At 35.1% G+C, this 19,439-nt stretch overlaps 2 protein-coding genes across 10 annotated transcripts in view; both read left to right on the top strand.

Annotated features, from left to right (window-relative positions):
• The window catches only part of LOC105334963 (serine-rich adhesin for platelets), a 21,600-nt gene extending 2,161 nt beyond the window's left edge, over positions 1-19,439 (top strand). For 2 of the 9 annotated variants that reach the window (XM_034457971.2, XM_034457972.2), the window contains exons 2-16: positions 560-689; positions 965-987; positions 8,535-8,687; positions 9,136-9,264; positions 10,108-10,170; positions 11,369-14,392; positions 14,706-14,999; positions 15,284-15,400; positions 15,588-15,689; positions 16,002-16,118; positions 16,609-16,694; positions 16,870-16,974; positions 17,454-17,540; positions 17,784-17,878; positions 18,428-19,439. In XM_034457971.2, coding sequence (XP_034313862.2) covers positions 967-987; positions 8,535-8,687; positions 9,136-9,264; positions 10,108-10,170; positions 11,369-14,392; positions 14,706-14,999; positions 15,284-15,400; positions 15,588-15,689; positions 16,002-16,118; positions 16,609-16,694; positions 16,870-16,974; positions 17,454-17,540; positions 17,784-17,878; positions 18,428-18,540 — 4,506 coding nt within the window. In that variant the 5' untranslated portion in view covers positions 560-689; positions 965-966 and the 3' untranslated portion in view covers positions 18,541-19,439. Of the gene's footprint in view, positions 1-559; positions 690-964; positions 988-2,513; positions 2,796-7,668; positions 7,924-8,534; positions 8,688-9,135; positions 9,265-10,107; positions 10,171-11,368; positions 14,393-14,705; positions 15,000-15,283; positions 15,401-15,587; positions 15,690-16,001; positions 16,119-16,608; positions 16,695-16,869; positions 16,975-17,453; positions 17,541-17,783; positions 17,879-18,427 lie in introns of those variants that run through there. The other 7 variants (XM_034457975.2, XM_066066442.1, XM_034457969.2 and 4 more) reach the window with 6 other exon arrangements.
• LOC105334961 (protein TBATA) overlaps positions 11,572-19,439 on the top strand; it is a 51,539-nt gene continuing 43,671 nt past the window's right edge. Inside the window, exon 1 of the mRNA XM_066066446.1 lies at positions 11,572-11,578. The gene's annotated coding sequence lies outside the window, so the exon portion shown is untranslated. The remainder of the gene's footprint in view (positions 11,579-19,439) is intronic.

The raw sequence follows: 19,439 nt of genomic DNA, 5'->3' as shown, positions 1-19,439 counted from the left end.
TCACACCTTTGTATATCAACCGGTCAGTCTGGCATAATTACTGTCACCAACCATGACGACAGCCGCCAGGGAGTACTTCAATATAACCATTATAAAAATAACTATATATCCCCTATAGGGACTGATCAGTGGCTTCAATATAAGCGATATTTCAAAATAGCCGATTTCATTATATCCGTTCAATAAATGCAAAGAAAATGAGAGGCAAAAACTGGGGATTTATTTCTATTTCAAAATAAGCGATTTCAATATAAGTGGAGCAAGCTGTACATGGTGTATGTTTAGATTTTTTTTTCAAAACAGCAGTTACTCCTAAACTTTGTTAACTTACACATAAGTTATATACACATATATCCATGTCAGATTTGTTGTAAATGGAATACTTTTTTTCCTTTGGTGTTTATTCCAGAATCAATATTGAATGATTGATTGTATATAACTTTAGATTAATCAACTCTAATTGACATTGGAAGAATTCAAAGTTAAGTTTACATGTACGCACTTTATCTGAAACGTGACTGCAAATCTTTACATTGTGTACTCTTTGTATCTATTATAGAGTTCATGAATGAATTAATAATGAAAGTTAGGTGCCAGCTGAAGATGATGGCAGATTGAAGGATATTGACAGAGCCGCAATGCTTCCGCCTTTGTAGTGGTACATCACACGAATCTGAGGGAAGTCAACGGTAGGAACATGGATGAATAAGCAAAATAATTAAAATCATCACTCCGCATCTGATTCTTATGCAGACATAAACATACATGTACCGCGCTATAGTTTGTACAGTAATTTTATTCTATGAGTACTCCTATGTATGATCTTGAATGGAAATTTGTTAGCAAAGCATATCCAGCTAAAATAAAATTATATATAATATATAACATGGATTAAAGTTGTTAACTGATATTTATGCATGAAGAGAGTTGCAAATACATGTGTATAAGATTTGAATTGATTTAGGCATGGACAAGGAAACACCAGAGGTTTGCAAGTTTACTGTGTTATTTTGCTTGAAGTAACTTTGGAGTTCCCTAATGTTAACTGAAACAATTAAAAGGAATCGTGTTGGGGTAAAAATAGGCCATTAATGGGTGTATACCCGGGATGCTGAAAAGACATAAAACTAATAATTGCAGGTTACATGCAAGTGGGATTCGTGATGTACAGCGATACTGCTATTAAGTATTTTATTTTCACCAGACACATTAATGCACAGAGTATGTAACTGCTGTCATATTGACCTGGATGATATTGATTGAACTTAATTACCATGATTTAATACATTGGCCTATTTCTTTTACGCATGAGCCGACTTACATAATTAACAAGGTCCTACAGAGCTATATTAGTTTATTCCAGTCTTGGATCGAGATACTACAAGTTGCGCAATTAGTTTCTTATTCTTATGGGAAGTTAATTTGATTTTTTAATCAATCTTTAGTGTTTTAGAGTCATGTACCGGGGTATAAGTGATTTATGGAAAGCAAATTTAGATTTGTAATATCAGCCATATAAAGGCTAGCTCAGCCCAGACTTTATGTTTAATAATCAGTATTCTCTTTTATCACTGTTATTGATGCTAAACATATAAAGTCAAACCTCTATTTGATCACAGTATGGTAGAGATCAAGCAAAAAAATTCAATTTTCTAGATATGAAACAGCGAAATTTCGTCAAAATGATACTAAAGAAATTAAAAAAACCCCAAAACATAAAGACCTGTGCAAGTCTATATCCGCCCATTTTCAACACTTTCAATTTCTATTTCTAAAAGCGAAATTAATTTAAGAAAACTCATAATTTGATAATTTGAGCAGAAAGACTAACATGTACTGGTAATACACAGAAAATATTAGAATAAGTAAAATCAAATTTTAAGTATTGAAGGCATTACTTATTTGACATATGAAATATATTGATTTATATTTTTTTTTTGCATTATATTCACAATGATATTGGTGTTTGACAATCATATCAATTTTTTTTTTTTATCAAAAAGCCCCAATCCCTTTTCTTGAAAGTTCTGGATATTGTATTTTATAATATTGAAAATTTGTCATGTAGGTAGTCTTTTGAGATTTTGGGGTAGCAGCGTATTTATGTCAGATGATCGAGTACCGGTATAATCCAGTGTACCTTTGTACCCTACTGTTCTCATCTAGTTATATATGTTATCTCTTTGAGAGAAAAAAAATGGTCCAAAGTGTAAATACATAAACTGCCTGGTCAATACTCGTTTGATAATGCTTCTGTAATTGGATTAACAAAGGATTGGCCAGACGATCAGCTTTGTCCAGTATTCTCTGGCTTTGGAACCAAAAAAATAAAATAACAATCCGTAGTACTAGTCCTAAATGCTATGCCTGCTTACTTCTGAAAAAAACTTAGTTTAAATCTCAAAGTTCTTTTGTTTCCCAATGAGGTAAGCATCGTTTTGGAACAAGAGTTGTTTTTGGAAATAATAGGTATTAAAGCTAGCCATTGTGTCAGATTACTTTCTCATACTGGTCACAGATCTGCATTGTGTGCTGTAGTTGCAAATTATTGCCACCAAATAGGCATACGAAACCAGTCTCATATTTGAAATGGGGAAGTTTTGGGCCATATTGAGAGTTTTTGCAACTTCAATGGACCAATTTGTGTCTTGGTTGATATAAGAGAATTCTAAATCAATTACAAGGTGATTTTTGTGTAAATGACGACCCAAAATATGGGACTTGATCATATGTCTGTAAACGGCAGTCAAGATACAGATCAGTTTCAAAGGATCCGAGAAAGAGTTCTTAAAATGGTAAGACGGAATGAGTATATAACTATTCAAGAGAAATATTGTTGGGGTTTTAATTTTTTTTAAATTATCAAGGATGAAAATACTAGTCTTATTTTGTGTGTGTGTGTGTTTAATATGGTCTCTATGTTAATGAAAAAGAAATAACATTTAATAAGAAACCTTACAACTTCTGTTTTGGTTACTTAATGGTGATGCATGCACAAAATGCACACTGTGATGTATTGATGCTTGAAATACCTTTGAGATAAGATTCTATACCTGAGATATTACGATAATCTAAAGACACTGGTGATACAAAACTGATATGAGTTACACCACTCATACTTGATACAGTTAGAGCTTTGCAAACATTAAAGGTCGATTATAGCAAAGTCTGGCATTCATAAAGGTCAAGGTTATATCACATTGAAGTACTTTTTAAGCATATCCTGTGTCAAATTACACATATACATTGTATTACAAATTAAAAATTCCTTTTTAAACAGGTATTAGGAATGACAATTTATTAGAAATAAAAGTGTTGTTAAAAATATTTTATAATTTTCAGGCATGATTAGTGTGCAAGCTTATTCAGAGTCAATTTTGCTGACCTTTTGGCAAAATTAACACAGTGAATCTATAAGCTTTTACTTTGATAGATACAAGTATTCACATATTGCATGCCAAATAACAAAATTTGTATGAATGAAAAACAAGTGATTCCTATTAGTTTTGGAATACACATGTGTATGGGGGGGGGGGGGTTATAATTACCTACCTGTTACCTTTCCTCTTCTTGCCTTCTGGCACATAAGGCGCCAACTGAACATATCCATCCACCTCTGTCCGCAGCCGCAATCCTTGCCTCAGCACAGGATCTCCATCCACTTTCTTCGACAGTTTTGGGTTTTCTCTTTCTTCTGCTCTCAGGTGTCCAGGAAAGGGCTATGTTACAATCGAGTATAAATTTGACTAATATTGCTTCTTTATCAATGTATGAAAAATAGTTTATTAATGTATGTAAAATAGAAGTTTTCCCTTTTTCAAGTCACTGTTAATGCCTTAGTAAAATAAATAATTGTCAAGTTTAGCCATGTTTTTGTGATCATATATATTTCATAAGCTCTTTTTAGCTCACCTGAGCTGAAAGCTCAAGTGAGCTATTCTGATCACATTTTGTCCGTCGTCCGTCTGTCCGTCTGTCTGTCTGTCCGTCCGTCCGTCCGTCCGTCCGTCCGTCTGTAAACTTTTTACATTTTGAACTTCTTCTCTAAAACCGCTTATCCAATTTCAACCAAATTTGGCACAAAGCATCCTTAAGGGATGGCGAATATAAATTGCAGAAATAAAAGTCCGATCTGTATTCAAAGCGGAGAAAACCTTGAAACTGTAGAAAAAGGGGGGTGCATTTTTAAAAATCTTCTTCTCAAGAACTACTGATTTCAATTCAACGTAGTTTAGCATAAATTATCCTTATGGGAAGGAAAATATAAATTGCAAAAATTAAGGTCTAATTCTGTTTCAAATCTGAGTTATTACGAAATTAATTATAAAGGAAAGGCGTGTTTCAGCTTCGCGTTCGGCATCCGGTAAAATGGGTAGGCAAGACTTGGCCTGGGCAAAACAAAAGATTGGCAGTTATTAATCTGCCAATCTCATTAAAATTTCAGGATATTTGATGGAACAGTAATATTTGTATTCGCTGTAAATATGCCGCAAAATAATGCGTATTTGGAATTGACGATTGCCGATCTGCCCCGGCTTTTATTTTGCCACGGCCCGGGTTTGCATACCCATTTTACCAAGACTCGTATTCCATACTTCTAAAACGAGGCTCTTTGTTTAAAGCAGCTATGACATTATACGAAAAAGGGTCGACCTGACTATGATGAATTTGCTTGTTATGCAACAGTTCGCGTATGAAGGGAAATTTTTGAAACATGCAAAATATATTGGTGCCGATTTTGTGAAGTAAATTGAGGCTAAATATTTCAATGCGTTGACAGTTTTCACACATGACGTTGGTGTTAGCTTGTTCTGATTTTCGTTTCGTTTTCATTATTTATGCTTTGTAACTTGGAGACTATCGTCTGTATTTCGTGATTTTTACGTATCAAATCAAACAGATACTTCGGTAAATCAAACAGTTAACTGTTTACCTGCGCAAATTAAGCAAAATCTGATGTATCAAAAAAGTACTGAAATACAATTCATTCTATCGGTAATTCGGCATTATCTTTTGCGTAATGGTAGATTACAATGCAATAGGTTTTGTTGAGTCGCTCGGCATTTTCTCGAGTTTATTCAGTTTAAATAGAGTTTGATATCGCTGACGGAAATATGTAGGTATATATATATATATGATTCATTTCGAAAAAATAAATTGTGTTCTTCATTTGTTATAGTGCATGTTTCTTGTGTTTAATTGTTTACAATTTCTATTTACTAACCATATTTGAGTGTTACGCTTCGATTTATAAGCAAGATACTGAGATTTGCTCACAATTCTATGTTTGTACACAGATCTTAAAAACTAAAGATTAAAAAAGTAAAAAAATTGTCAATATTTATTAAGAAAATTTTCAAAGTCTGTTCTTCCAGAAACCAACTTTAACAATTATTGTATTGTAAACTTAACCTTTAAAGCTCACCTGAGGGTGGGGCCACAATGGAGGGGGGGGGGGGTTCAAGTTTAACAAATAAATATATAGAGTAAATCTTTAAAAATCTTCTTCTCAGAAACTAATCAGACATGAAAGCTGAAACTTGTGTGAAAGCATCATCAGGTAATGTACATTCATAGTTGTGAAAATCATGACCCCCGGGGGTAGGGTGGGGCCACAATGGGAGATCGAAGTTTTACATAGGAATATATACAGTAAATCTTTAAAAATCTTCTTCTCAGAAACTAATCGGTCAGAAAAAGCTGACACTTGTGTGGAAGTATGCTCAGGTAATGTAAATTCAAAGTTGAAAAAATCATGACCCCCGGGGGTAGGGCCACGATGGGGGGTCGAAGTTTAACATATGAATATATAAAGTAAATCTTTAAAAATCTTCTTCTCAGAAACTAATCGGCCAGGAAAGCTGACACTTGTGTGGAAGCATCCTCAGGTAGTGTAGATTGAAAGTTGTGAGAATCATGACCCCCGGGGTAGAGTGGGGCCACAATGGGGGATCGAAGTTTTACATAGGAATATAAAGAGTAAATCTTTAAAAATCTTTTTCTCAGAAACTATTCAGCCAGGAAAGCTGACACTTGTGTGGATGCATCCTCAGGTAGTGTAAATTCAAGGTTGTGAAAATAATAACCCCTGGGGGTAGGTTGGGGCTACAATGGGGGGTCGAAGTTTAACATATGATTATATAAAGTAAATCTTTAAAAATCTTTTTTTCTCAGCCAGGAAAGCTGAAACTTGTGTGGAAGCATCCTCAGGTAGTGTAGATTCAAGGTTGTGAAAATCATGACCCCTGGGGGTAGGTTTGGGCCACAATGGGAGGTCGATGTTTTACATAGGAATAAACATAGTAAACCATTAAAAATCTACTTCTCAGAAACTAATCAGCTAGGAAAGCTGAAACTTGTGTGAAAGCATCCTCAGGTAGTGTAGATTCAAGGTTGTGAAAATCATGATCCCCAGGGGTAGGGTGGGGCCACAATGGGGGAGGGGGGTCAAAGTTTAACAAAGGAATATATAGGGTAGATCTTTAAAAATCTTCTCAGAAACTAATCAGCTAGATGATTCTTTACAATTGTTAAGACTTTGGCCCCAGGACAATTCTTAGGCCTCACGAGAAGGTTCAGAGTTTGATGTACGTTTATATCCCATATATAAACTATTGTTAAGGATCTTTTTGAGAACTGCAATACTCAACATATGATATGACTATAAAATCATCCTGTTAGAAAAGGGACTAATGATTATAAACATAAGAATGTCCAGGGGAAAATGGATTTTATTTATACAGGATCTACATGTATTATTGTACATTGTCCAGATAGTTTGTATTATGACTCCATTAAGCTGATTTTATCATACCTATTGTTCCTCAGGTGAGCGATGTGGCCCATGGGCCTCTTGTTTCATCTGGAATTCCAAGATCATTATTAATTAAGTGCTGATCTGTAGACATGCTTTAATTCTTTGATTTTGGTGATAAAAATCATTCAATCTTTTTTAATATACCAGTATTAATGAATTGTCACATTGACATTTGATAAAACAATGGCATCCAAATATATTGCAACGTTATTATTAATATTTGAAAAATAATGGATTAAAGTTAAAGTGATATTATGAACAATTCATGTGTCTTGTCTATAATGACCAAAAGATACACTCACAATTTGATCAATAAAGTAGTAAAATTAATTCAAGCATTACATTGAAATAAATAGACCATTTCTGTAGATTTTTTGCTTTGGGGATTTAAATTTTTTATAAAGGAAAAGAATGAGCTAAGTAAGCATACATGTTGAAATATTGATCCTCGAATATAGACTATGGTGTATATTAAAAGTTTACAAGGAAAATAATAAAGCAGAGGAATAAGGTTTTAAAGGTTTGTAATAGCCTTCACCATTTGAGAAAAGTTCATCCATAATTCTAGAAAATTAATATGTCTCTTAGATATACAGGTATTTATAATAACATGTATTTGATTGGAAAAACAAACCCGACATGCATAGAATTTGAGTGCTGGCAAAATGCCACTATTGTCAACCTGAAAAGCTGTTTAGATATCTCTCTCTGTTTTTTTCTTTAAAAATATGAAGTCGTCTCAGCTAGGTTGTTACACTTCAACATAACATTTCAGATTCCAGTTGGATTAATGGAGATTAAGAGGGATCTGAGTTTGTTAATTTATGTGTTATTAGGTAACTCTAATACCTGTGAAATGTTTACCTGTATCCAAATGAGGTCATCTTAGATTTGGCAATGTGTATTGAGTGATTTCTAAACATTGCTTCCTCATGATGTTTGTTTGAGGGGGTTGATCTGTTTTTAATGAGCAATGATAAACAACAACTTTGTGACTTAGGGTGATGGTGTTCACAAATACTGTGTTTGTGTGTTGGAATTTACTAATTTCTCTCACTGGTGGATTTATTTTGTATTAGGGATATACCTATATTGAAATAATTATGGTAAGATGTACCTGTGTTGGAATGTGTAAAGACTCTATATTTAATCTTTATTTAATCTTTATTTAATCCTTATTAAAATATATTAATTTTTCTTAAAGAATTTGATATCAATGTCATACTATTCATTGTTTTAATCAGAACAAATTACATAGAACATTAGAGAAATAAAGATATTTTCTAGAGGACTTCTGGTTTAATAACACTACTGTCAATTAGCTACAATTTATCATAAGCTGACTAAAGACTATTGTCAATTAGCTACAATTTATCATAAGCTGACTAAAGACTACTGTCAATTAGCTACAATTTATCATAAAGTGACTAAAGACTACTGTCAATTAGCTACAATTTATCATAAGCTGACTAAAGTATTTTTGTGTTGCCTTTGCACTCAATTTTCTCTAAATCAACAGTTATGATTTTCATATATCAGTAGAAATTTTCAAATATTTGTCTTCCCATTAATAGTTAGATTTTTTTCAGATAGAAATTTTCAAAAGATTTGTTGAAGAGTTTGGTATATATAATATGATCAAACGTGTTATGATGCATGTAAAATTTGATAGGATGTAAACAATGCTTGTGGTATATGTGTTTGTTACATCTTCCAGGCAGCATTACCGCCCATGATGGGGGACCTGCTGGAGTACTTTGAGACGAGGAACCACTCCCTGGACAAAGCGGAGGTCAACCACTCACTCTGTCTGGACAACAAGTTCACGTCCGCCATCACCTTCAACGGCGTCCCCATCCTACCACCTGTGGTAAACAAAAACAACACGCTTAACTCTGTTACATTGAAACTTTCTAATCTCTAATAAGTTTTGGTCTGGCTAGGATATTTGGACTTGCATGCAAAAGCTAATGAGAAGTCGAATCAGGCAAAAATGCTTTAGGGAGTGCATTATAAATCTGAATCAAATTGATTTACAAGAATCAAGTAGATGACCTATTTGAATTAAATAACTAGGTAGGTTTATGTGGTTTAAGCTTGCATGTAAATTAATTTAAAAAGCCACTATGAAAATTAAATCTGCATTTCTATCTTGGGTTTTTTTTTTTTGGGGGGGGGGTCACTATTACAGTGCTGTGCAATATAGGTGAACAGATAAAGTTTAAATATGGTATCTATGCAAGTTAAATCATGACAGATAAATTTTTCTCAATTATCTATTCAATGGCTACCAGTAAGTAATTATGAATTCATTATAGATGACACAGAAAAGAAAAGAAGAAATGGCTGGTTATCGTCGGCAGGCCGTTCAGCGCGAGACACGCAGGAGAACAATGCAGCGAGAACAGTTGGTGGCCAAAGTACAGTCCATTGTGTCGGAGGTAGAGGTGGGTATTGTCTACTTAGGAAATCATCAGTTATGTCCCCTTATGTGCTCAGGGATTTCCAAAGAATAAATGTAGAAGTTTTAAGTATCCATATCTTGTTAACTTTATACACATGTTATACATGTATTAAACTATAATAATACTATATAGTATAATAGATAAACAGCTCAAGGCATTTTCACCTTTTTGTTTTAAACATTGAATTTACACTGAATTTAGCTATTGATTAATAAAATCTTTTGGAACACTTTTTTTGAATTTGATTTGTTATCATATATTACCCAATGTAATGTAGATATGTATTTCATTTTGATCATTTTTTCATCCATAACAATCATGGTTACGTTAAGGTTGTAATAACATTTGATCATTAGCCCTGGTTTTAGGGAAGATGTGTAATGCTATGGGGGAGGTGCTCTAAATTTGTTCATATCAATTTAAAAAACCATAGTCATTAACAAATTCTAGTTTCTTGTTTTTACTGAAACGATATGTAGATTTTTTTTCTCTTATTAATATTCAAATTTAGTACAAAATCTCTTTAAATTAATGTCTCTGCAGAAGTAAAAGAACTTGAATTTAATGTATCATTTAGAAATTCAATAAAGCCCGCTAAACTTTTATATTTTTTCCCAACAACCATAATCTTACCTGAAATTTGATTCTGTGTGCTTTGCAAAGAGTCCCTTTTATCCCTGTTAACAGTGAAGTATTCGATCATTACCTTGGTCGTAATTTGCCGATTTGAAATTTTTTGTATCCTACCTAGTCTGCTTCATTCATCGTCCATTTCATCCATAACCAACATCCTTCATTAAACCTCCATGCAAATGTACTTTGCAGAAGGAATTTTCCTTAAAATGCCGCTCTCGATTGCCGCGGACAGCTAACATATCCCGACTCCTTGTAGGTGGATGAGAAATTTTTATTTTTCGTCACTCTTGAGACTTTATACTCTGATAATCATATTTCTGGGTGTTTTTTTCCATAAAAAACTTTGTGTATGTTAGATAGAATTTTAAAGAGTTATTGTACATGTATATTAAAGATTCATTTAATACAGTAGTTTTCCTGTAGATTTATTTCACAAAACACTTGTTTCTTAAAAAAGCTTAAGTGATTACATTTTCATTTATTTTTTTAAAAAGTGAGTAATTTATTTTTAAAAAATTGGTTGTATTAGTTGGACACAGATCATTTTATGAAAAAATAAAAAAAAATCATCAAATTGTTACTGAAGGAATTTTTTATGTCCTATGATATTCTGACATACACAAAATTATGCGTTGGTGAGGGGAGTTTTCGTATCATCTGGATCACTGTAGAGCTTGTACTAGCAGTCCACTTGATCCCAATCAATGTCCAGTGCTAACACCCGTCCCTTTGGATTGAGAGTGAAACCCTGATAGCCGAGTTCTTTGTGTTGTTGATGTGTTCATTGCACTGTATTTCAGATTTGATTGAAGTTCTATATACACACTATCTTTTAAACCTGTTTGAATTTGTATTCCAAGTAAAGATGTATACATATGTGTGAGTGTGTACATGTATATAAGTATTAAACATAAGTGAACACATACTCAGGTATGCTTTAACTCTTTCCTTCATTCAAATAGTTGGAAAAATATGGTTTGCTGTTATTTCTGTTAAAAATTATCTCACACTTCATACAAATAGATTAGGAAAATTAAAAAAATTACAAAATAAAAATCAATTTCATGAATATCAAGATTCTGTAATTTGTTTAATATGTTTTTAAATTTTTATGTTTTGTTTCACTTGTAACAATCACTGAGTTTTAGGAGTCTGGTTCTGAGCTTTAAAATTGAGCACATTTCCGTTCTCTCTTGTTTTTAATACATATACTTGCTTTTCTGATGTCACTGATTTGAATGTGTTGAATTCAAATTCTGCATTTAAGTTATTCCATTGCCTTTTATTAGTAAAACTAGGAAGATATCAATTTCTATTTTTGTGTTAAGATGAATACAGAATTATGTTTCGTAGTTGTAATACATGTAGTAATGTGTTAAGATTAAATTCTTTGTATTGTTTGCAGAGTGAGATTCAATGATATAATTGCGTGTTTTTGACTTGTTTACAGGAGAAAAGAGCCTCCAGCAGAGGAGTGTCTGAGTCTACATGCTCCTCCCCTGTGGGTTCCGACAGTGCTGCATCAGTAAGAGCTTCTCCAGCACCCAGCTTCAAAAACTCAGCCCCCGAGTCTACGAACACAGGGTCAGGAGCTAAGTCTAGACTGCAGGACGGTGGGTCATCTCAGCCAGATACTACCAGTAAAAGTGTCCATTCAAAGAGAGAGCGCCCAGAGACTTCAAGATCACAAGTTTCCAAAAAGGTGGAAGAAAAAACTGTGTCAGCTCAGAAAAGTGAGGCAAAACCAAACTTAAGTGAGAACAATGTGAAGAAAAAAGTTTCATCAAACAGTGTGAAACCACAAACAACTGAACCTGTGAAGGAAAAAAGTGATTCTAAGACAGCAAAGACAACTCAGCCTAACAGCAAATCCAAGCAGTCCCAAATACCAAAACCGGTTCAAAACCAGAACCAAAATAAAGCCCTGAGTAACCTGAAAAGAGCCAGTTCAATGTCCTCTCTTCCAAATTTTGCAAAGATTGAGGGTTTGCCAACTCCAAAACCTCCAACTTCTCCAAAGAACAAGCAACAGCTGAGGAGGGCCAGGCTTGGTTTATCAGGACAGTATTCTATATCACAGCCTGACCTTAGGGACATTGACAAATCAGACTCAGAAACATCTATCTCTTCACAGTCACAGGTGGAGGAAACTGCTTCTCGAAGAAGAAAGAGACTCTTGAAATCAACACAGCACAGTGTTTCTAATCCTGATCTGGCTTCTGCTGGTTTGTCACCAGACAGCAGTCCATCAGTTCAGGAGCAGAAGAGCAAAATGTCTCCCAAGACAAAATTATCTAGTTCCACAAGTGTTCCAAATTTAACATTGGTAGGAAAGTCCAAGAAAAAGAAGTCTCTATCACAGAGAGATGCAGAAAAATCTACGGCCCAGAATACCCAGCAGAAATCACAGAGTAAGGGCAGTCATGGTGCGAAACCCAAAACCCCAGTACCACACAGTAAACCGTCTCAAATTAAAGAAGATGCTAAGGAAGAAAGACTTGATTCACTGTCAGATTTGACATCTTTGGAGAACTGCAATTCACTGCCACAGGAATTTGCAGGAATGCCTCTGTCTTCAGTACGGCAACAGCAGATAAGTCATGTGCTTGCCAAATTATCGCAGTGTTTAAACATTCAGGACACCATGAGTACAATGAATTCTACTGGGTCATCAGGACATGATACTGTTGAGATTCGACAGCAAATTACAGATCAGATTCTAGCATCAGCAGGAATACAACCTGGGTCTGTTCAAGCTCAGTTATTCTTAAATCAGTATAACATTCAGCAAGAGGCATCTGAAAACACAGCAGATGAATCGTTAACATCAAATACACAGAATCCATCTTCACATAACTCTAGTGCAGTCAGTTCTGAGCCGGTCAGTTCCAGTAGTGGTGGAAATAGAACTCAAACGAGTACAGCTTCGAACTCCATAATGAGTTCCGGAGGCTCGGCATCAGGGGGTCAACAACAGAACAAGAGAATGAGTCCAAAAGGAGCCAAAAGCAAAGTTCATTTCTCTTCATTTTTGACGGAGATAAGCACCAGTGCAAGTCAGTCTTTGGAAGGTAGAATTTCTGTGAGAAAAATGGACATCACTCCTCAGAACAGTCCGCGGGTGAGTGTAGATACAGTGGACGGTCTGCAAACTGTCGATTCACAGGAAAAATTGAAACTCAAAATTGCGCCAAAAAACTCGGATGACCTGGGGTTGGGCTCTGGGCCTCAGGTCAGTGGCGAGAACATTTCCGAGGAACCAGAGTCTATGTTGAGCAAAGTGGCCCTGAGTCCCGAAACCGACGAGTCCTCTCCTGGGACTCCCAAGGATATATTCAGTAAAGGTCTTCCATTTCATGGATATGGAAATGAACTTGAACACAATACCTCTGACAAAGAAAATGAATTCAAAGGGAAATCCATGGTTGGGACTTCAGAGGGATTTGTGCAGACTAATGTGTCTTCGTCTTCCCATGTTGATACTCAAGGCAGTGTGAAAGAAAGTGTGAGATCTGACGAAAGTAGTCAATGTAGTACACTCAAAGCTAGTCAAGATTTACTCAAGAGTCGAGATTCAGGTTTTGGAAATACCAAATCATCAGTATCAGATTCAAGAAGTGGGAGTCAAGCTTCAAACGCACAAAAAGTATTAGGAGGCAGTAGAAACACAAGCATGAAAACTGACAAAGCGCAACCCAGTGTGACATCAAGTGAAAATCTTTCATCCCAGCATCCATCAGTATCACAACATAGACCGAACACAGCAGATTCTATTTACAGAGTACAGACTCAGGGAATTCGTAGCAAAGCAGAAGCAAAGAGAGCACAGCTGAACTCTAAGCCGGTCCACCAGGCGTCACCAGCAGTTGTACCTGCCGAGTCCCACGAGTTTGTAACCAGTAGAACAGACAACAAGGGACCAGCCTCACGTTCTGCTCAAAGAAAACTCAACATGGACGCAGAAGTGAAAAATGGATACGAAAAGCCACGTGCACAAAATATATCATTAGATACCTCAACTGAACAAGAGGGTAAGGCAGAACATATACAGAAGTACCTCTCTCAGGTTCAGAGCCAGAGAGAGGCTTCTCCAGTGAATACTGGGATGCCTTCAGACATGCCCCCTTTGGGAACCCCCGCTGACATCACAGCAGCTATTCAGTCCTTTACCTCAAGTCTCCAGTCCCTTGAAAGTATGTCTGAAGAAGAACTGATACAGATTCAAGCCGAACATTTTGACAAAATCCGTAAATTTTTAATTGAACAACAGAGACAGCAGTTGGAGGAACTTTTTGTTATCCAAAGAAGAGAGCAAATGGAATTACAGAATGATATTGCGAGTTATCAGAATAATATAAAAAAGCAAGACTTTAGCAATGTTTCTTACCTCAGCAACAGCACTCAGCTCAGTCAACCAAACCTTCAGCACTCACCGGAAAACAACGCAGTTTATAATTCAGACCCTGTGGAGCAAGTAAGTTACATTTTGTTTACTATATAGATTTGAGGGAGACTCTTCTCTGAAAATGGTTGTTCACATAAAAAACTTTAAACTTTAATGACATAATTGTCTACTAATCAAGTACATTCTTCAGTGTATTTATCTGATTAATTAAAAGAGCCTGATACCGGTACATTTTATACAATCATTTAGATGAATACTTTAAGTCTGAAGTGCTCTTTTCAGTTGAAAGGGAGAATACACTAAATTTTTAATGTAGTTCAGAGTGACAATGAAATCTAGTAAAAATTTGTTGATATTTTTTCTTGATTTTTTTTTCCCAAAGCCTTTCAACATCAGCCATATAAGTCACCATGGAAATACCACAGGAAAAGACAAATACCATGACACAGTCCCCAAGCATTATGCCTATATATCTAGTCCAAGTCTTTACTTCAATCCCAAGGACCGGGATAACAACTCAGACATCAGTACCTTCAGCCGAGCCACTCCCAAACAGTCCCTCCAGTTTGTCAATCATTCCACCCCCTCACCCAAATCCTTCAAACCTCTCGTCCATTCACCTGTAAAACAGCCATCTTCATCCAGACACAGTAAACCAGTCAGGATTCCAGATAGGGTGAGTTGTATTATTTGATTTTTTTTAGGGGGGGGGAGGGTTCTTTTATATAAAAATATCAAACTACTTGAATTTCTACTTAAATGTGTCAATTTTGTTTTGTTTGTTTCTTTTGTTTTTTTTGTTTTTTTTATAAAAATACAGGATATTTAAATTTTTGTTTTAAAATAAGATTAAAACGCACCAATCCCAATGTTTTAGTTTATGTACCGGTACTGAAATTACACTTTGCACTTTGTGATATTGCTCCATGTAATAGAGAATCTTGTTATACATCTACACAGGTCTTTGATGATGACCTTCAGCCTTGTTTTGAGCGAGTTTCAGCCTATGTCAAGGGTTACTTAACCAGGAGACTGCTAAAGACAGAGAAAGTCCAGGAAATTGTCAGAACTATACAGGTAAACTATAGATTACGTGTGTCCAGCGAGCAGCAGAAAGTGGGAATTTATTATGGGTATTCCTTCAAAATTTAAAATATAAATTTTGAGGGAAAAAATTGGAGTTTTAAAGAGCAATTTTGTTGGCCTTGGGTTATCTGTCGTACCTCTTTCTGTTTATGAACTTCACTTGATACAAATTTTGCAGGACACCAAGCAGTTTGCGTACAGTTTTCAGACAGAGACCCCCATCAAGAGAGGTGTTTTCTCTCATCAAGACAGGGATCTGCTTGACAGGATCATAGCTCAGGTAAACACAAATAAATGGCATTCATAATAGGAATGTATAGAAAGAATTAAGCTGGTAACAAATGTTCAAGGTAGGGTCAAATTCAAGGAGTTCACATTCTTGTAAATTAAAAGCATGTATCAAAACTTTAATGTCAATCTACGTTATTGTGATTTTGAAGCTTCTAAAAAGTTCATAGCTATTACATGTTATTGTTCTTTTAAGAAATCAATTTGTTTTTTATACTATAATCTATTTCGCTAACTTGCTTTGAATGTATCTATGCATCTTAGATCAAGAGCTAAATACAGCCTTTTGATTTCTATTCATCAGCTGCAGGCAGCTTTGCTGGACATCCATGAGATTTTCTTTGAGATTCCTGTTCATGAAAGAATGGCTCTTATAGCTCACTCTAGACAGCTGATGGAAGAGAAGAGGCTTAGAGACAGTGTAAGAGCTTACAAGAAGGTGTTAAATGTCAAATTTAACCTTATAGACCTGGCCCAGGGCCATAAAACTTTGACAAGCTTACTTTTGATCTTAGTCTCACTTTTCTACTATTTATTCCTTGTGGAAAAGTGAGTCTGCAATGGAAACAGAGCTTGTCTAAGTTTTATGGCCCCAGTGCCAGTTTTTAACCTAAGATATTTAAACAATTCACAGAAACTTCAACCCCAACTTCAGTTATTATGTAGTATAGTATATGTATGTTATACCATATTTAGATTTTTTAAATTGTTCATTTATTGATAGATCTTTGATGGAAGTTTGTTGGCCATTTCACAATTTCTTTTTGTATTAGAGTTGTTAAAGCTTTATTTTAAAGAAACAGTGATTTTTGTGGTGCTGAAAGATTTTTTTTCAATCCCTTTTGAAGAATAATGATGACTTCAATCTGAAATTGCCCAGTGTAATGAATTTTTGTACTTTAAATTTTCAGAACTCTATTAGAGCTAGTGTCTCTACCTCTCATCCAAGGATCAGTTCAGCCACTCTTAAGGCTATGGAAAGAAAGCGGAAAGCAAAGTATCCTTAAAATCAATGTTGAACCTCATGACAGTATTCAATGTTTATTTTATTCATGTGACGTAAAACCTTTAAAATTGGCTTTTTCATGTGTATTGATGTTGAGGCCAGTTATTAAGTTTGATATCTGAATATTCTGAGAGGTATCGATTGATTAGTCCTTATCTGTGCGTAGTGACTCTGAAGTGAGCGGTAACTTGCGTCCCCAGTCTGCCCCGGCCGAGACCCCTGTACCCAGACACAGCTCTAGTCACACCGCAAACCAGTCCATAGACTTCAGGTAATGTCACAGCCTCTACTGATGAGGTAAGAAATGTATACCATATCCAAACAAATGGGTCAGTATGAAGAAACAGGACTGTATTTAATATTAGAATTTTTTTTTAAAAATTGAGTACAATGTACCAGTACTTGATTGCACACTCTCATTCTTAAGTATGCTGGAATTTGTATTGTTTTAGTACAATTTAATGCATCATTTAAAATTACTATTTTCTTCTTTAACTTTTTATGAAAATGTTCAATTTTTTCACATAAAGAGAACAGTGTGTGTTAATGGCACTTATCACATAAATTGACTGTTTGTAAGCTAACAGCACTGACTTTTAATATGTTTTGATTGTGTGGTTTTATAATTTCGCCTACATCACCGATCTGTTTCATATGGGGCACACTGATTGGAAGAGCAGCTTGCTGTGGCTAACACACTCGGCACAATCGTTGGTCATCCTGACTGGATTGTCTGCTCTTCCCTTCCAGTGAGCCAATGAGACGTCACTTCCAATCTCTCTTATCTAGGGCATTGAAACCAATCCAAGGACAGACAACTGCAACCAACCCTGCCAGGTGAGCTTGTCAAAAGTTAGATCCCCCTAAACATAAACGTGAAGTTTGCTAATCAATGTTTCGCAAAAATTTGAAAATTCTACAAAATATTACATGTAATACTATATATTATACAGTTGATATCGCATGCACATCAAAGTAACACTTCAAATTTGATACAGTTTTGTTATAATTCATGTTTATATTAATAGAAAAATGAAATCAATTCTAAGAATTTGAAGATAAATTTGATTAATTTCACAGAGAGACAAGCAAGTCCAGACCTGGTGTTATTCTGAGCAAGCCGGTGTCACTAGCGGCTACCAAGGCCAAGCGACCAGTGTCAGCTGGGGCAACAGGTAGGCCTGGTTGTGATAGCAACTCATCCCCAGAAAACTTATACATCATTACATGTATTCTATAATAAATGTAAAATGTGTGATAAGAACTTTATCAGTTTTTGCTGGGTGATGTTTTCAGATAAATTTCTTTAAATTTACAATTATTTCAGTGTATGTTTAATACGGTCCTGGTGTAAGTAATTTGGGGTTTTGCCGTGCTGTCTGTGATGTGATATTCTTTAATCTGATTTTATTTTGTTGTCATGATTTTTTTCTTTTTATTTAGCCTTGATTGTAGATGACTAACAAAAGGTATAAAGTCTGGTACATTCAAATATATATGCCTTAAAGATTATTTTCCACCCAAAAATGTTAGAGCTCTTGCTGAGAATCTTCCAGCTAACATTTCATGTGTGTTCATAGCGAGTATCTCATGAATTATCATGGCATCATAAAATAAGCCAGGGCTGGAATCATATTATGTTTGGGGAATTTTAATGTGCATATAATAGTGCATAACAAGATATATCTGTTTTTTTAAAGATGATAATTTTTTTGATTTTTTAGTTACCGGGAAAACTACCGGTACATCAGCAAAGCCCTCTACTAGCAATGTCAAAGCGAAAGCCGCCGCTATCAAGGCGAAGTTTGCAGCAAAGCCAGCGAGTGCATGGAGGTGACCGAGAGAAGACAGCTGTTGGCTCGTCGCTTATGTAAACATGACCTCAAATTAAGCAGGAAATGGCGCAAGGCCATTTAAATCCCAAGCGTGTAGTGTGCAGGATTCTAGATCATTGTTGAGCCGTTTTCTTTAAGAAAACACCATCATGGCTCTGATGCCAAAACTCTAGCTGTGATTGGAAGTCTTTCTTTAAAGTGGACTTTACTTGAAGAGAGAGATGAAGCAGATTGATTCCTGTGATACATGTATTTCTAGAGTTTATATTTTGGTGAAAACCAAATTTTGTTGATGCTATGGAATTGTGCCATTGCTTTTACAAGTTTGTGAACAAATTCCGATATGGAAAAGAATTCTTGAATTCAGGGTTTCATGTCTTTTATTGCTTTTTTGTTGGTGTTTTTTTTCAGTTACCTTTAAAAACAAGCCTATACAATTCAATGAACAAAAACGTCTTTAATTGATATTCATTATCAGTTTTAATGTCACCTGCTGCATGATCTCGATGAATACTATTAAAACATGTCAGCTGCGTATTTCAAAATTCTATTTTGCTGTAAAAATATGCTTTTGTGACATTTTTTTTATGAAACTTACTTTTTTGGAAATCATAGGTAATATCAAACTAACAAATTGTTACTTTTCATCAGGAAAAAGATTTTTGTTCTATCAAATAACTTTTCCTTCAAAATATGACCAACAAAAGTTTTTGTTATACTTTCATGTTAAATATTGAAATCTGATTGGTTAAGACGCAGTTCATAATCCGTTCTATTACCCTCAGCGTTAGCAACACACTTAGCAACGGGTAACATTAAAAATTGTTACATGCGCGAAAATTATGCGCGTACGGTTCGCGGTAGAATTCACGTTATTCCTATATAAAAGCAGTAAAATTTT

Source organism: Magallana gigas, chromosome 7 (assembly GCF_963853765.1).
Source record: "Magallana gigas chromosome 7, xbMagGiga1.1, whole genome shotgun sequence".
In the NCBI taxonomy this organism is placed as follows: Eukaryota; Metazoa; Mollusca; class Bivalvia; order Ostreida; family Ostreidae; genus Magallana; species Magallana gigas.
The sequence above is the reverse complement of the archived record's forward strand: the minus strand, read 5'-3'. Positions and strand labels throughout refer to the sequence as shown.